General features: G+C 50.5%; 1 protein-coding gene across 8 annotated transcripts; it reads left to right on the plus strand.

The window, feature by feature from the left end:
* The first annotated feature begins 1,716 nt into the window (after window positions 1-1,716).
* LOC133357977 (myelin transcription factor 1-like) lies at window positions 1,717-18,383 on the plus strand. 8 transcript variants are annotated; one of them, XR_009757001.1, is made up of 5 exons: window positions 1,717-1,829; window positions 6,768-7,078; window positions 8,623-8,872; window positions 11,006-16,020; window positions 16,373-18,383. XR_009757001.1 is itself a non-coding variant. In XM_061576216.1 (5 exons), the coding sequence occupies exons 2-5, from the start codon at window positions 6,788-6,790 to the stop codon at window positions 11,356-11,358; spliced, it is 846 nt and encodes a 281-aa protein (XP_061432200.1). In that variant the 5' UTR covers window positions 1,717-1,829; window positions 6,768-6,787; the 3' UTR covers window positions 11,359-18,383. The 8 variants fall into 8 exon arrangements, 7 of the variants coding, with proteins under 7 accessions (XP_061432200.1, XP_061432203.1, XP_061432198.1 ...); XM_061576216.1 differs by having other exon boundaries at window positions 11,006-11,096; window positions 11,145-18,383; XM_061576219.1 differs by having other exon boundaries at window positions 8,623-8,797; window positions 11,006-11,096; window positions 11,145-18,383.
* Window positions 18,384-18,676: the final 293 nt, after the last annotated feature.

Below are 18,676 nucleotides of genomic sequence, written 5' to 3' on the forward strand. Positions count from 1 at the left end.
GTGACTGCAGGGATTCATATTCTTGGTTCTTTCGGTAAAGTCACGTAGAAGGGAAGTAATTAAATAATAAAAAATAAACATAATAAAATAATTCTATTTAAAGCTTTCGTGACTGCAGGGATTCATCTTCTTGGTTCTTTCGGTAAAGTCACGTAGAAGGGAAGTAATAAAATAATAAAAAATAAACATAATAAAATAATTATATTTAAAGCTTTCGTGACTGCAGGGATTCATCTTCTTGGTTCTTTCGGTAAAGTCACGTAGAAGGGAAGTAATAAAATAATAAAAAATAAACATAATAAAATAATTCTATTTAAAGCTTTCGTGATTTTTATTTTATTTTTTAAATCCTTTATTTAAATCCTTTATATTAAGTTCGCTTGCTTGCTTGCGTGCTTGCTTGCGTGCTTGCTTAGGACCGTGCAAATCTTTCGCTCGTTTTTTAACCCACTTCCCGTGATCCAATCGAGCTGACATTTTCCACACAGACTCGTTGTGCGAGACAATTAATTTTCGTGAAAATTTTTTTCCAAAATTTTACACTGTTTAGGGAAAACAAATTAAATATTTAATTACCAATTGCTTAATACTGGCAGACAATCATCTGACCCATAGGTGGCAGCCATCTCAAGCCAGAGGACGAGAGGACTCTAGCCGCCACGCATATAAAGGATTTAGAGTGAAAAACTTTGTTTTTACGGGTTTACTTGTATTCATTTCATTTTAAAATTTTATCTACGGTGCTGATTTACCGCAGAAACGTGTGGGTAGCGTAGCCACCACGGCCCGGCTTTGCATGGCGTTGTGTTTCACTTAAAATTAAACAATATAAATATCACAGACGACGTTTCGGGAAAAGACCCGTCTTCATATCACGTACAAATCTCTGTCAACCAATCAGCGAACTCCTTTCAAACGTCCGCAGATCTTCAGCGCCAATCAGCGTCGTCGGTTCATCGTCGTTGCCCCCCCTCCCCTCTCCCCCCACCCCCCTCATGTCGACTTATCAACCAATCGGCAAGCGCCTTTCATTGCCGACGTGCCTCTCCACGTTCAACCAATGGGGTGGCGCCGCCTTTCGATACTCGCCGATTTGGTGGGGTGGGGTGGTTGCGGGTGGTGGGGGGGGGGGATTGGTGGGGGGGATTGGTGGGGGGGATTGGTGGGGGGGTCGGGGGGTTGTTGGGGTTGGGGGGTTGAGGGGGTGTTAGTGGGGTTGAGGGGGGGTTGGGGGGTTAGGGAGGGGGATGGTTGGGGGTCGTGGACGGGGTTGGGGAGGGTGGGGTTGGTGGGGGTGGTTAGTGGGGGGTTAGGAAGGGGCTTGGTGGGGGGGTGGGGGGGTTGGTGTGGGGGTTGGTGGGGGTTGGTGGGGGTGGTTAGTGGGGGATGGGGGAGGGGCTTGGTGGGGGTGGGGGTAGTTAGTGGGGGATGGGGGAGGGGCTTGGTGGGGGGATGGGGGAGGGGCTTGGTGGGGGTGTCGGTGGGGGTGGTTAGTGGGGGTTAGGAAGGGGCTTGGTGGGGGGGGTTGGTGGGGGTAGTTAGTGGGGGATGGGGGAGGGGCTTGGTGGGGGTGGGGGGATGGGGGAGGGGCTTGGTGGGGGTGTCGGTGGGGGTGGGGGGTTGGTGGGGGTAGTTAGTGGGGGATAGGGGAGGGGCTTGGTGGGGGTGGGGGGTTGGTGGGGGTGGTTAGTGGGGGGTGGGGGAGGGGCCTAGTGGGGGTGGGGGAGGGGCTTAGTGGGGGTGGGGGGGGGGTAGTTTCTCCAGCCAATCGGCGGCTCCGTCTCTGGCGCCATATCGCGCGACTCAGGCGAGGCGAAGGCTTCTCGCAGGTGACCGCGTTCGCTCGCTCTGAGGCGGCCACTCTCGCCTCTCAGTTCAAATTCAAACCCCTAACCCCCCTTCGTCTCGACTCAACCTACGTGGGTACCTCTCGTTGCTTTGCTTAGGAAGAGAATGATAAGGGAATGTGTGGGTGGTGGTGAGCTTGTGAGGAATCGTTGCAAATCGCGAAGGATGGTGACCGCTCTGAGGCCTTCATCTAGTGAGGGATAGAGGCATGGGTCATTGTTGTTGTTGCTGTTGTTGTTGCTGTTGTTGTTGTTTCTTCATGTTTTGTGTGGCCAATGTCGTCGACTTAGAATCTCGTGTTCATGAGGCCTGGACAGCAGACGTCGTCTCGGTGTTTGCGTGTCGGGCCTTGCGTCGTTGAACGGTCTCTTCATCATCAGAGCTTTCTTTACGCTGACGATGGCTTTCATGTATATAATCATATATAATCATCATGCTGATGACTATTGACGCTATATACTCGTTAGCTTTTATATACTCGTTACGCTGACGATGGCTTTCATGTAACTATCGGCATGATAGCTTATATATAATCATATATAATCATCATGCTGATGACTATATTGACGCTATATATGTACTCGTTACGCTGACGATGGCTTCAATGTAACTATCTGCATGATAGCTTCTATATAATCATATATAATCATCATGCTGATGACTATATTGACGCTATATACTCTTCACGCTGATGATAGCTTCAATATAATAATGAGCATGATGATGGCTTCCATATAATAATCATGCTGATGACTATATTGACGCTATATACTCGTTACGCTGATGATAGCTTCCATATAATCATCATGCTGATGATTATATTGACGCTATATACTCGTTAGCTTTTATAAAATCGTTACGCTGACGATGGCTTCAATGTAATCATCGGCATGATAGCTTCTATATAATCATCATGCTGATGATTGTATGGAGCTATATACTCGTTACGCTGATGATAGCTTCAATATAATAATAAGCATGATGATGGCTTCCATATAATCATTATGCTGATGACTATATTGACGCTATATACTCGTTACGCTGATGATAGCTTCAATAAAATCATCAGCATGATGGTTTCAGCATGATGATAGCTTCCATAAAATCATGAGCATGCTGAAGATTATATGGAAGCTATCATCAGCGTAACGAGTACATAGTTTCCATATAATCATCAGCATGATGATTTTATGGAAGCTGTCATCAGCGTGACGAGTATATAAAAGCTATAAACAGACCCTACAACTATAATAGGTTTTTTCCCCTTTTATCTGGCAACAAAACGGCTTTGTTTAGATGTTAAAACACCAAACTGAAACCTTTTACAAGGAATCATGTCTACATTAACCATAATACTTGTGGTCATAATGCACACGAAACAAACTCTGGTAATGTATTGGCATTGTCCTTGAAGTCACGTAGGTAAAAAATAAATAATAAAAATATAATTGAAATAATATTAATATTATTATTGACCGAAAAACCTACGAGTGTGAATCCTTGCTGTCACGAAAGCTTCAAATCTAGAATTGTCCTTGAAAGTGATTGGTCCACACCAGAGACCGCTTTCTTTTGAGCCTCGTCTCAAACGGTGTTAGACCAGTGGACGCCTTCTAAAAGGCCTTTTAAAAAGCCCTTTAAAAAGGCCTTTTAACATCTAAACACCTGTTTTGTTGTCAGATAAAAGGGGAAAAAGCTATGATCATATCTTGAAACTAGCAAAGGAGGTCCCATGATGTAGAGACCCTACAACGTACAATGCCCGAGCCACAAACTCGGTAGGATGATTGATGATCTAAAAGCTATAAACGCTCTGCATTGTGTAGCGATGTATCGATCCGTCGATTAAAATCATGCTGATGATAATATGAAAGATTTTATGAAAGCTATCATCAGCAAAGATAATTATGATCATCAGCATGAAGATTCTCATCATCAGCAATGATGTTATCGCCAGAATGCACAGCATTTACAGATTTTCTATATTCAGTATGATTATCAATGTCTGCATGATGAGTATAATATGAAAGATATGAAAGCTATCATAAGCATGGTGATTGCGTTTTCTTGGTTCTTTCGGTAAAGTCACGTAGAAGGAAAATAATTAAATAATAAAAATAAAACATAAAAATAAAGAAATATTATTTTATTATATTTTATATAATATTTTATATTATATTTTATAATGTTTTAGTTTTATTATTTTATTATTTCCCTTCTACGTGACTTTACTGAAAGAACCAAGAAGATGAATCCCTGCAGTCACGAAAGCTTTAAATCGAAAGATGATAGCGTTCATATAATAATTCTAATGATAATCAGACTAATGATTATGTAAAAGCTGTAAACACTGCGCTGTGTAGCGATGTATCGATCCGTCGATCATCGGCATGATTATCATCAGCATGATTATTTGAAAGATTATAAATATCGTGCAAAATCGACAGTGGTGGCGGTGATGATCAATTTCGTTGATAGCAGAAGCAGTGGCGATCATCGCCCCCCCCCCCCCCCCCCAAAACGTACTTCGACATTTTTTTTGGCAGGAATCTACCTGGAGAAGAGAGAGGCTTTCCTTGGGTTTAACCATCGCAATATAAATCGGGAACCTTCGTAGAGGCGCGCACAGATCTCGAAACAAACTTAAGTTGTGTTTGGATGTACGGCCACCGTGTGGGTAGCGGAGGGGAGTACTGTAGAGCAATACCCACTGCGTTGTATGGTACTTCTATTACCGCGCATGTGTTGGGGCAATGTGGTGACAAAAACAATAGCCCGCGGACGTGCAAAGTCGTGGGGGGGAGGGTCCCTCGTAGACAAGTGGACTGTGTAGAGACGACAGTGGTTTTCATGAACAAAGTTGATGTGATTTAACACATTCGTGCGGAGGGAGCTGGTAGGAACGTTGGGTTGCTCGGTCAATGGCCTGCAAGGTCAACGGCGGCGTGGTGTATTCCGCAAATATGCCCGACTGTGAGGGCGGGCACAAGCCGGCGTGAGTAGGTTAAACGTTGAGTTTTATAAGGGCACCACGGGGTGACCAGCCCCTCCCCACCCAGCTCCATTCCTCCCACCCCCCACCCAGCCCTACCCTCCCCACCCAGCCCCTCCCCACCCTCCCCACCCTCCCCACCCAGCCCCTCCCCTCCCCACCCTCCCCACCTAGCCCCTCCCACCGTCCCCACCCAGCCCCTCCCTGCAACCAGGAAGTTCCTACCAGTATAGCACCGTTGGAGCTGTACGAAGACCCTTGTTGCAAAAGGCGTTGGGGGAGGAATGGCCATCGGCTTTGAGTTCTGATTTGGCCCTCGACTTTGACGCAGAGAGAATCCGCATCGAAGTATCGACACGCCGGAGAAAGTTCGATTTTCCCCCTAGGCTGCATACATTCAGAAGCTGATAGCCACCAATTTCCACAGCGGTGCTTGCAAGCATCAAGGCTGTACAGTTATATACATCATGAAGCCTCCTTTGCCAGTAGCAAAATATAATAATAGGTTTTTAACCCTTTTTTCTGGCAACAAAACTGAAACCTTTTTTTTACAAGGAATCATGTTTGCATTAACCACAATACCTGCAGTCAGAATGCAAACAAAACACACACTCTGATAATGTATGCATTGTCCTTGAATGCTTACCTCAAGCCCTCATTACTCTGATAGTGTGTCTTTGAGTTGTGCGCCTTTTTGCGTCTTCTGGTCGAACACCATTTGAGACTAGGCTCTAAGGAAAGCTGTCTCTGGTGTGGACCAATCAATTTCAAGGACAATGCATACATTATCAGAGTGTGTTTTTTGTTTGCATTATGACTGCAGGTATTGTGGATAATGCAAACACGATTCCTTGTAAATAAAGGTTTCAGTTTTATTGCCAGAAAAAAGGGTAAAAAAATCTATTAATATGCTGTACAGTTATTTTCAGCACGTTTGGATCCAGGCCTTTGTACGCCGTGTCCATCCTGGGGGGTTATTTGATAATACAGGCAGCCAGCTCCCCCCCGGCTTACGAACGCACGACTTGCAAATATTCGCACTGACGAACGAGTTTAGCACGAGGTGTTTTATTTTTTTTAACCATCCGATTTGCGAGCCCACTGTTTACAGCGTCACATGCAAATGTGTACAGAATTTCTTCTTACGCGTTTAACAATGCTTCCCTTTGTCGAACGGTTAAACACTGACTGGATGTACATTTAAATACTGTACATGGTTGTGTTCCGACTTGCGTTTGACTTACGAACTGGCCCCAGGAACTGAACACGTAGGGGCCTTGCCCGTACTGTATTGACCTTGCTGTCACTGGTTTGATTTGACAAGAAGGAAGTGAACGTCCGCTTGTGATAAAGAAAACAACTCACCAAGCGATGTTAACCGTGGCTGGGAATCGAACGGAGGTGGCCTTTTCGTCGGAACAAACTTCGCCTTCGCTCGCTAGTTCACGCTGCTCACTCAAGACTCACTTGTTTTTCCCTAGCTCACTCGACGACCCCTTAGTCTGCCCCTCGTAACCTCCACCGTTACCGTTCCCTCTTCATATTGTCATTGCGTGGCTTTCACTCGTTAACCCCATTCATTAAATCCGTTCATCATCATTTACTGTCATCAATTTTGCTTTCACCGAATTGACGCATCGACACAGATTTGCACTCATCGCGCTTCCTCTCATCTATTTCATCTCATCTTCACCATTGCATTCGTACGTTGTACTGTTGTGAATTCTTTGTAAAGCGCCTTGGTTAAGGCGCTTTATAAATTCCCTTTAAGATAAGTTAATTATCACGGTGCAGTGTGCTAGCCACCAATCCGCACAAAGCTCATTAACACAAACGTTCACGAATTCAAACCGAGCGGCGGCCGCTTGGGTGATCGCGGACACGCTGCACGATATCACCGACTGACTTCCCTGACCCTCTGCTACAGCGACACCACAGCAACGAACCATGGCGGCGCCGTCGGAAGAGGAGCTGCCACCTGCGGTGGACGTGGACCCGCGCGGAGACTTTACGGGCTGGCTGGGCGCGCAGGGCGTCAAGCCTGGTCTGGCGCGCACCCTCGCCACGGACCTGGGCATCGCCGACTACGACTGCCTGCTGGCGTGCACCGAGGACGCGGAAGTGCGCTCCGAGCTACTCGCCGTCGCCAAGGAGCGGCTGCCCTTCGCGCACTACGCCATCTTCCGCCGCGTCGTCAACGGAGTGCCACCACGGCGCCAACCGCACCCGGCCGCGAGGGTACGGAGCGACGGTAGAGTCGTCGGTGTGATGGCGAGCCCCCCCCCCCCCCCGCCCCCCCCCCCCCCCCCCCCGTGCATAGCTTGTGGGGAGCCGCGCTGGCTAGCGGACGTTGACTTTCTCGCCTGGTATACAGGAGGTCGTGGGTTTAATCCCGACACTGACGCCTGCTGCGTATTTGCAGTTTGCATGTCTCTCTCTCTCTCCCTGTGGTCATGTAGATTTTTCTCCGGATCCTCTGGTTTTTCCCTCTATATTTAGAATCAACTTGTGTTTAGAGAATTTGGCGGCTGCTGTACATTTCCACATGGTAAGCCACTTCGTTATCATTTGTGATAACCAGGTCACTTCTGAAAAAAACCCAATGGGCCTTACCTGGTAAAATAAAAAAAAGTTGAGTTTTTAGTTTTATAACTCTGTAATGTTGTAGTTTTTGTACTTTTCCTGTTGTTTTTTTACTCCTTGCATTTATGCATTTTGACCTTTTTTCGCACCGCACGTAGCCGACCATGCTCATCAGATGTGCGAATCCCTGCGCTATTGGCATCATGTCGTGAGACGAAATTCTCCGCTCCGATCCCTCGCAGAGCAGTGCAGCTGCTCGTGTTCATGACGTTTAGCAGTCGGTACCCTCCTTGTAAGATATTCATGTACATATTCATGCATACACACGGCAAAGACACGATTGTTGTGTTCGCGATGTTAAGGTTAATCTGAAAAATTTGAATCTGGCCGCAATAGGACATTTTGGATTACTAGAAAAACAAATTTTCGATTGGAATATTAAATCACGAGAGGTGACGTCACTACCACGGCATCGCGTCTGCGCTTATCCTGTCCAGCGGTGTCGCATGGCATCGTCTAACCTGGCTTTCATTCTAGATTTGAAGCTTTCGTGACTGCAAGGATTCATATTCTTAGGTTTTTTTTCCGGTAAAGTCACGTAAGTAAAAAATTTAAATTAATAAAAGTAAAATAAAGTAATAATCACGACGTCTCGGAGGAAACACAAGCTTCCGTCTTCAGGTGGAACCGTCACAGCCACGACAGCTGTATCAAGTAAATGAGAGATTGCAGGAGCTACTTACTTTATACAGCTGTCGTGGCTGTGACGGTTCCACCTGAAGACGGAAGCTTGTGTTGCCTCCGAAACGTGATTTTTATTTTTATTTTACTTTTATAAATTTTAATGTTTTACCTACGTGACTTTACCGAAAAAAACCTAAGAATATGACCTAGCTTTCGTTGGACTTCATTGAATTACTTGTAAATGATCCAAATATAATGCTCGTCCCTAACTCACGCATGCGCTGGTTTGTTCCACATCTGGCGTGTCAGCATACTCGCAGATCGCCCAGAGCACGACAGGTGAAAGCAATCCTGTGTACGCACGTTGAACTTCTTTCGCACCGTACGTTAGCCAACTGCGCTCGGCGGAGGTGCGGGGGAAGGACAACAAAACAAACACACAAATCAAACCCGAGCTGCACAAGTGCGGGGGAGGGGTGAGCGTGCACGTCTGCTGCTGCTGCTGCGTCTTGCAGGGCGCTAGCGCGACGAGCGAGGCGGATATCCGACGCACGCTGGGCACGGTGCAGCAGCTGACGGAGCTGGTTCTGTCCGTGCAGAGGCTCACCTCCCCCGAGGCCTTCCTCAACTCGCTGAGCGCCAGCACGCACGGCCGCGCCAGCAGCAAGCGCAAGGCCGGCTCCAGCACAGGCACGGCGACCGTGATGATGCGGCGGCGGTGCGCGCAACAGTTGGCAGCTCGCGCCTCCCGTTATCCTGTGTCAGGTAACACGCCGCTGGTGGATTTCGCCGAGTAACTGGAATGCGGCGGCAGCGGCTTCTTCTTTTTCGTCGTCGTCGATGAGGGAATTTCTCTCCGCCAGACGGGCGCGTCAAGTTCGTTGTCGCTTAATGTCTCGCGGCGGCGGCGGCGGCGAGATGTTAACTCCCTCGCCCTGGTACGCAGGAGGTCATGGGTGCGGACCACAGACCCTGACGCCTGTTTTATAATTGGACGTTGCGTGGCTCTTCTCTCTCTCCGTGCTCGGGTTAATTTTTCTCCGGGTCCTCCGGTTTTTCCTCCACGTTTAGAATCAAGATCACGCGTTGAGAGTATTTGGCTGCTATAAATGTCCACGTGATGTGAGCCACTTGAGGTATTATTTGTGATAGCCAAGTCGTTTCTGACAAAGAGCTACGTGGCTCAGCGGGCCTTACCTGGTAAAATAAATATAGTTAATATTTTATCGTGAGGTGTGTAATGATTCAGTGATCTCCTTTCACTCCAATCCCACCAGCAATCTGATAAATTGGTACGAATCAAGCTTATGACATGTTCATTTGCATTGATTTTTTTATTGGAAAGTTAAAAAGTTTGGTTTTACAGCGTCTTGCATTTAGTCGCTGTATAAAAGCGAATTGTACGGCGATCATTCATTGATTTAGCATATTATCTTCACATCGTTCGATTAAATAACAAGTCTATTCTCACACGTGCGGTTCCACCCGTGCATTGTGACCAAAACCCTGGCGAGTTTTAGTCGATTGACGGCGTTGCTCTCCACACCTAGTCTCGCACTCTGCCTATGCATTCCAGCCACGGGCCTAAGCCACCTTCGCGTGTTACACGAGACTGGAAAACTTGATCATCTCCATCTCGGCGGCAGAGTGGCGCAGTAATTTCCACTCGTGCCTCGTAGCAAATAGGCCCTGGGTTTTATTCCCGACTTGTGGTTTTCTACCTCTGGATGATATTTGTTCGCGAAAGCCTACGTGTTTAACTGATTTCCTACCGTATCTACAAAAATAATCGCGCGTAAAAAGTTACCAGTATTGCCCATACGTCACAATTCTTAAACATTGGCTACAAATTACTCAAATGGAATTTGCATGTAGAAACATTGCCCCCGACGGCCTAAAACGTGGCAGAACCCTCCTGAAAGCGAGTTGAGACTCGGTGAGCATTTCCTGGGTTGACGAGAGGAAAGATGATCTGGAGCCAACTGCTGCTGCACACACACAACATCAAACAAGGACGTCAATATATCTTATTCTCTGGATGATGAGATGCACTTAATTCGCTCTAATTGAATGCCAACATGTTTAATTCTGAGGGTTGGAATATAACCAAATTAAGTACATCACCAAATTGAATTTTATAGGTTTTGTGTGCAGCAGAGGTCGCAACCGGGTACCCGATACCCGTAGCCTACCTGGCTTACCCGTACCTGGCCGGGTACGGGGGTACGGGTACCCGTTTGCGACCCTGGTGCGGCCTGGTACACGTACAGGTAGACCGTGAGTCACTCATTTCCCAACGTCTTGTCTCTTCTCACAATTCAAGTTCCTAGAATCAATCCACCCGCGCCTGCAACATGGCTTCATCCCAGAGGTCGCAATCGGGTACCCGATACCCGTACCCTACCCGATACCCGGCCAGGTACGGGTAGCCGGGTATCGGGTAGGGTACGGGTACCCGTTTGCGACCCTGGTGCGGCCGGGTACGGGTAAGGAATCAAAACCCGTTTGCGACCTCTGGTGTGCAGTCATTGGTGATCGGGCTCAGACCACTAAGTGATTGCACTTGACAACCTGGTTTAATCGCAGCTCATTTTACGCGAATCTATGGCTCTCTGTGACTCTATGGCTCTCCGTGTAGAGCTATCCGAGTAGTGGACAACCAGACTGAGACCCACTCGCGAGAGCCTGCTTACATAACGGTTGGGCGCCCGAAACCGGGATTCGAACTCGGGAAAACTCGGCGGTGCCGGCTTCGCGCTCAGGCACCCGCCAATGCCGTCGCGGTCCCGTGCCGGTCACCGCGCGCCACGGCAACGTTTTTTTGCCGTTTGTTCGACTCGGGCCCTAACGCTGTCGGCGCTCGCCCCCCCCCCCCCGCTGCTCCGCCTCGCCTGACAGGCGGCGCGAGCGAGCGCTACGAGGACGAGGAGCTGCCCTCGGTCGTCATCAACCACCAGGGCATCGCCGTGTACGAGCGCGGCGGCGGCGACGCCGGCACCGGCGCCGGCGGCGGCCACGGAGCCGGAGCCGGAGCCGGCGCCGGCGGCCAGGTCAACCACGAGGACGGCGAGGACGACGAGAACGAGGAGGAGGAGGACGAGGAGGAGGAGGAAGACGAGGAGGAGGAGGAGGAAGACGACGACATTGCCAACCGCGCCGCCTACGACGCGTACCCGCAGCAGCCGCCGCTCGCCCCCCTGGAGAACACCAACGGGCAGGAGCAGTTGGCGCACAAGCGGCGCAAGCACTGAGCTCTGTCGTCGCGTGCCGACGCTGTCACCCGCCGCCGCCGGTCTCGTCGGTCCCGTACGGTCGCGCTATCTCAGGGTTCCACCTTAAACTCCCCACCCGCCCCCCACTCGCACCCACCCACCCACCCCCACCTGGCCTCTGCCACGTGTTTGTTGGCCGGGTCGTGCCGCGTGTTGTTGTCCAGCAGGATGTCCGGAACCGAAGTTCCCGAAGAAAGATCTCCCTCTCCCCCCCCGCCTCTCCCCCCTCCCCTGGCCACGGGAAAGGCGGAATGTGGGAGGGGCACCGTGCCCAACGACCAATGCGCGGCACCATCCGGAAGAACGCTTCGGAGCGAGAGAGGTCACGTGACGGCACGCACGCTAATCCCCCCGTGGCGGCAGCCGTGTTGAATTTCCGTCGGCGTGCAGACGTCTGGGCCACGGCGTGCCACGGGTGGAGGTGGACGCGCTTTTCATCTCCGCTCCTTGACACCCCACCCCACCCCACCGAGCCCACGTTTGCCATTTTTTTGTATCTCTTTCACTTCACCCACCCATCCCCGTGCGTGCGTGTGTGTGTGCGCGCACCATTCACCGGATTGATTTTACCACTGCGGGAGGGGGGTGAGCGGGGGGTGGTGGAGGACTGGAGTTGAGGGGGGGGGGCGGTTTTTAAGGCAGTCGGTCGTCGGCCGGCGGATTTACCGGAAAATTCGATTATTGTCGTGCGGCCGTTTGTACGAGGCGGTGGCGTCGAGCGATGGGGAGTTCATGTCCTGCCGAATAAAATCCGGGGTTTTGTGGAATTTAGTGTGATGGTGAGAAACGATTGGTCTATGGCAGGCGTGCGGGAAAGTTGCACGGCGTAGCGCGCGGGGCTGTGTGTCCGGCTTGTGGCTGTTTTACCCGCACCTCCCGATTTTCCCTTCCTCCCCCCACCCCCGCACCTCCCCGATTAGCACGCTTTGGCCACGTACGGTGCGTCGGGCCCACCGCTTGGAAACGGCCCGCAGACGACATCCGCCACCGAAGGCCGCCTTGCACTCGGTGGCCTTGGAGCGCAGAATAGTTTTGACCCGGTTGCTACTGACGTTAGCGCCACGCTCTTGTAAGCCGATTGGAAGTCGCCATTCCCACAGTCGTCCATCAGGGCCACCCCCCGCCCTCCCCCCAAAATCACATTCACAGCTTTTGGGCACAATAAAAAACTAAAACAATTCTTCGCGAATATGAAACGGCGGTGAAACTGTCTTCTGCCGGTGACGACTTGCCAGCGATCGCCCTTGAGCAGCCCTGGTTCGCATCGCGGCTTGACGGGTCCGGCACGGTGTCGCCCAGGTTCTCACTCGCGAGGAGTCCGGCGTTGAGGGAGTGGGTGAGCATGCTTTGGCTCTCCAACCCCCCCCTACCCCCTCCACCGCACCCCCTCGCCCCCCCCCCCCACCCCCTTCACCCCCTTCACCGCACCCCCTCGCCCCCCACCGCTCCACCGGACTGCTCCCGCTTCCAACCCATCGTGCGTGCGCAAGTCGATTTGGCCGGATGACGTCGCTGTTAACGTCATTTGGGATATTTTTTTTCTACGCTTTATAATTGCCGGGGGGGGGGGGTGGGGGGGGTGCTTGGATAGGAATAAAACTTTGCTCATGAATTCTCCCGTGACCGCTGCCTGCTGGCCTGTGTATCCGCAAGTTGCTTTCGAAGACGAGGCGTATGTGTAGGAAAGCGTTGTATTAGCCACGCGTTTGTGCATGATCTTCGCCCGACTGGTTTTAAAATTTAACGTGATCCGCTCTGAAGTCGGGGGGGCGGGGGGGGTCTTGTTTTCATGAACAAAAAAAGCGTGTCGTTATTTACCAAGCAAAGCCTCCCCGGGTCTCGAGACGCATTCTTTTGGGGTCCCGCTGCATCGGGTTACTTTGGCAAATCCCGCTAAACGAGCGAGTGACTGCACGCTGCCCATACACAGCCGGGCAGGGAGAGGCGAGCAGAGGGGGGAGTGGGAGGGGAGCGGTTGACTCAACATCCCATCCCATGGAAGCTTTTGGCGCCGTTCTTTTAGGCCGCAGGGGTGAGGGGTGGGGGGCGACACTGCGTGGAGCTGCCGCTGTTACTGCCGCGTGCAGCTAATTGCTGCTCGCCCCACCCAACCCAAACGTGTCGTTCCCAGCGAGTTGCGAGCTTCTCCAGAGCGGCTCCTTTAACACCAACACCCCCCCCCCCCCACAAACGCCCCTCGGCAAATGCCGTGGCGCTCGCCAGAGTCGCCCAGTGATGCAAGTCGTCATCGTGCCGGCGAGCGGGTCCAGCTGAGACGCCCTCTTGTCAGACCGGGGTGGGTCGTTGGGTCGGCTCCACCGTTACGATTGCAGCAGCAGCAGCAGCATCGCCTGCTCAAACCGCAAATGTATCCTCGCCACGATCAATCGCGTTGCAATTACGTTACGAAGCCACCGTCTTCACGATCGCGCGATTTCGTTAGCAATTGGGCACCCACCAGAGGTCGCAACCGAGTACCCGATACCCAATACCCGGCTACCCGTACCCGGCTGGGTACGGGTACCCGTTTGCGACCCTGGTGCGGCCGGGTACGGGTGAGGAATCAAAACCCGTTTGCGACCTCTGGCACCCTCCCCCCCCCGGTATAAGTTCCCACGTTCCTCTGTGTTTGTGTCACCCAGGTTGGAGTTCCCCGCAGCGTGTCGGCTCGCGTGTTGGGGACGATGCGTTGTGGTTTCACAGCCTTTTGTTCGGCGCGTTGGGGAGACGGTGCCGCCGGTCCGAACCGATTTGCGTCCAAGAAACGGGAAAGGGTCAAACGGAGTGAGGTCCGGTATGGGCGGCGGCGGCTCCCAAGACGTCTTGGCCTCAGCCCACACCTCGCTTTGTCGTCGTCGTGGCAATATTTGCATCGGGTCACTAAACCGTAAAAGGTTACAACTCTCAACAACAACAATAATAACACTGGTCAACACACTTTTTTCTGGCATAAGGTATTCCAACGGGTTTAAGGTAATTTTGGGGTGCTGATTCCAAATCTGGAATCAGTTTTTGTCTATCACATCAGGTTTTTGAGATATCAATTATTGCATCTTCAATAAAAACTGCAGAAGAAATATATTAAGTAAATGTGGATATCTGCATAAAATTATATTATAAACCCACTATCCTAAAAACAGCACCATATTTTAACACTAAAGCAGTCACTGACTCGCAACAACTTGCAATCATAAGTGACAGAGTTAATTTCGGGTAAAATCAATGAAAATGGGGTATGCCGATAGCATAAAAATGAGATGTGATAGAGCAAATCTGAGATCAGATTTGGAATCGGCACCCTGAAATTAGTCTAAAACAGCTGCAAAAGTCCAGGCCAGAAAAAAAAGTTTTTTTGTGTTGACCAGTGTTATCAACAGCCCCTTGTCATACTCTTTGGGTCTTTCGGTTAAGCCACGTGGGTAGAAAAGTAATAGATGGCGACGTTTTGAACGCAACGCAAGCGTCCGTCATCAGGCGAAAAATGGTGAGAAAGCTGCTACAAGCAAGAGGTTCATCTTCTTGGTTCTTTCGGTAAAGTCACGTAGAAGGGAAATAATAAAATAATAAAAATAAAACAAAGAACCAAGAAGATGAATCTCTGCAGTCACGAAAGCTTTAAATCGGAAAAAAGCAAGAGGTTGTATAAGTAAATGTAAGGCTAGCAAACAGAAGGCTCGCAAGCGTCAGCTCATCCGAGGGGGGATGGGATGGGAGAGGCTGCCATACCGAGCGAGGGGGTGGGGATGCCGCCGATCCCTCTGTAAATTGTATCCCCATCCGCTCGCTCGCTATGGCAGACCCTCCCATCCCTCTCCCCCCTCGGATTAGCTGACGCTTGCTAGCCTTCTGTTTGCTAGCCTTACAGTTACTTACATAACCCCTTGCTTGCAGCAGCTTTCTCACCGTTTTTCGTCTGATGACGGACGCTTGCGTTGCGCCCGAAACGTCGCGATCCATTATTTTTCTACCCACGTGGCTTAACCGACAGACCCAAAGGGTATGGATTCCTGCAGTCACGAAAGCTTCACATCCAGATAGGCCCTTGTCAATTCGCTGCTGGATAAAGAGTTTCCCCGCGTGGGTCGCCCATGGAAGGTTTGTTTGCTGGTGGGTTTTAAACGAAAATGGGTGTACGAATATTCTTACAGTTCACGCACCGATTGTTGTTGTTTGTTGTTGTACGCTAGAGGCGGTGTTTGCGTTGTTGCCTCTCGCGTGGGAAATGTCCTCGCGAGATCTGAGTCGGGGGGGGGGCATCCGTCCGCTTGTCGGTTACTACCAGAGGTGCATCGCTTTCGTGGTTCCAAAGTCACTGGGGTGGCCAGCAACAGTAAATTTGTTTTAACACGTGGTAGGGCTTTAACGACCAATATTATCCGCAATAGAGGTTTTATTTGCGTTAGATCGCGTAAATATATAAATGTGTCGTTAAACCCGCCACCACCCGACACAGCCAACTAGTAAGGTTTGTCACGTAAACAGAACGTGGCCAATTCGTCACGAGTACAGCACACAGCTTGTGTGTTGGAGAGTAAACCAACTGCAACATTTGCAATCCGAGTACCGATACCTTTTTGCCAGTAATCACAACTAACTACACCATTGGAACCTCATTTGCCAGAAGAAAAAATATGATAATTGGTTTTTTACCCTTTTATCTGGCAACAAAACTGACACCTTTTTTTACAAGGAGTCATGTTTGCATAGACCACAATACCTGCGGTCGTAATGCAAACAAAAAACACAACTCTGATAATGTATGCACTGTCCTTGAAGTTGATTGGTCCACACCCGAGACAGCTTTCCTTAGAGCCTAGTCTCACATGGTGTTGGACCAGATGACGCCAAAAGGCGCACAACTCAAAGGCAGCGCACCATCAGAGTATGAGAGCTCGGGGTAAGCATTTACACCATTGGAACCTCATTTGCCAGAAGAAAAAAATATGCTAATTGGTTTTAAAAAAAAGGTGTCAGTTTTGTTGCCAGATAAAAGGGTAAAAAAACAATTACAACTAACTAACCACAACTAACTAATCACAACTAACTTAACAGCACATCCGTGGTGACCGTCAAGAAGTGAGCGGGGCTGCCGAGATTAGCGGTCGCGAGCAAGGCGGCACGGCCGAGGTTTCGCTTCGCCTATACGCGGGTGCCCGTTCCAGCTCCGGTCCACGTCCGCTGGGCCCGCGGACCGAGAATCGGCATGGGTACGTGGAGCGCGCGCGGTCGGGGCATTGCACCGGCGGGGAGGGGGGGTCATCGTGGTTTTTGTGTACGCGATCGGCTGCTTTGTTATGGGAACCTCATTTGCCAGTAAAAATATGATAATTGGTTTTTTACCCTTCTATCTGGCAACAAAACTGACACCTTTTTACAAGGAGTCATGTTTGCATACCCATGTGAGACTAGGCTCTAAGGAAAGCTGTCTCGGGTGTGGACCAATCAACTTCAAGGACAGTGCATACATTATCAGAGTTATGTCTTTTGTTTGCATTATGACTGCAGGTATTGCGGTCTATGCAAACATGACTCCTTGTAAAAAGGTGTCAGTTTTGTTGCCAGATAGAAGGGTAAAAAAACAATTATCGGCTGCTTTGTGTTTTAGCCGTCGCGCTCCTATTGTGCCGGGCGCGTCTTGTGTAGCGCCGGTTTATTTTTTATTCATTTTTTTGTGGGGGGGGGGGGGGGGGCGTTGCACCGTTCGCCAGATGTTCGCATGGCCTCCCGATATGGGCCCATCGGATTGCGTGAATTGAGAGCCTACGGCCGATGCCGTCGGGACGATCTCCGGCAACCTAAAGCCGGATGTCGAAGGGCCTGGGGTCGCGCTCGGGATAATTAGGAGGGGGTGCTACGTCGTCGTGGGCATTGCAGCCAAATTATTTGTTGTTGTACTGCACCTCCGTTCGCCCGCATCTACGTCTGCTTTGCATTTGACGAGCCCGCGGTTGACAGGGCTGCGCTTGTGCCCGTGTCCACGCGCTGTGATGGTATTGAGGTGGCGTGTGGAGTGTGTTGAACTTCTTTCGCACCGCCGTACGTAGCCAGCCGCGCTAATCGGAGGTTGCGGAGGAATGACAACAAACTGGACACGCGAAGCTGTGTGTTTTTCAGTCTGGATGTGCAAGTGCATAGCCTCCAGTGGCTTCCTAATATCGGAAGGAAGAGCGTTCCAGACGGCCTCCTCATCATCATCACCACCATCAACGTCACACCCCCCACTTCCAAACCATGCAGGTGCCTCCTCAACATCGCCACCATCACCACCACCACCATCATGTGCGTATGCTTAACTTATTTTGCACCGTACGGAGTCAACCATGCTCATCGGAGGTTGCGTGCGAAGGTCAACAAACTGGACACGCAAAGCTCCGTGTTTTTCAATCTGGACGTAGTCTCCACTGGCTTCATAATATCGGAAGGAAGGGCGTTCCAGACGGCCGCATCATCAACATAACTAACACCATCACCACCACCATTTACCTCCACATTCCCATGAAGGTACCACCTCAGCATCACCACCACCACCACTATGTAAGTTGAACATCTGTCGGACTGAACGTAGAGGTGGGGGGAGGAGGACAACCCACTAAACTAAAAGCAGCAAGTTTTCATAGCTCCAGTGGCTTCATAATATCGGAAGGAAGAACGTTCCAGACGGCCGCAGCATCAACGTCACACGCCCCCCCCCCCCACTTGCTCATCATGCAGCTACCACCTCAACACGTATGTAAGTTGAACTTCTGTCGCACCGTACGTAACCAACGTTGCTCCTCGGAGGTTGCGGTGGAAGGACAACGAACTAAACAACAACAACGACATCAAAGCAGTTGTAAAGCAAATGAGTTTGTCAATAACGACGGCGCGATTCGTCTTGACACGAGTAGTTGGCCGCGACGAATCGGGTGTTTTTCGGTCTTAAAAGTGCGTCCGCAAATATTCGGGGGTAACCGGTTCGCGCGTGTAAACGTAGCTAATTAAAGACGCCTCATTTTTAATCACGATTGCCTGCTTTGTGCTCGTCTGAATTTTTTTCGCAAACCGAACGTTTTTGAACCGAGGCGCGGGTCACGCGAATGGCACGTCCGGTGCACGTTCAACTTCTTTCGCGCCGTACGTAGCCAGCCTTGCGAGTTGGAGGTAGCGTGTAGCACGGCCCCACGGCGAACGTGATGGCAGGTGCGGTCATGGGGCCTTGAGTCGGCCTTTAGATGAGCGTCTGGTGGTCGTGTGTCCACATCGGCACTTTGGGGAAGACAAAGGTGACCTGCCGTGGTTACTGGCCACAGCAACTCGG

This window comes from Lethenteron reissneri, chromosome 60 (genome assembly GCF_015708825.2).
Source record: "Lethenteron reissneri isolate LAM-NWPU_2019-01 chromosome 60, ASM1570882v1, whole genome shotgun sequence".
NCBI classification, from domain to species: domain Eukaryota; kingdom Metazoa; phylum Chordata; class Hyperoartia; order Petromyzontiformes; family Petromyzontidae; genus Lethenteron; species Lethenteron reissneri.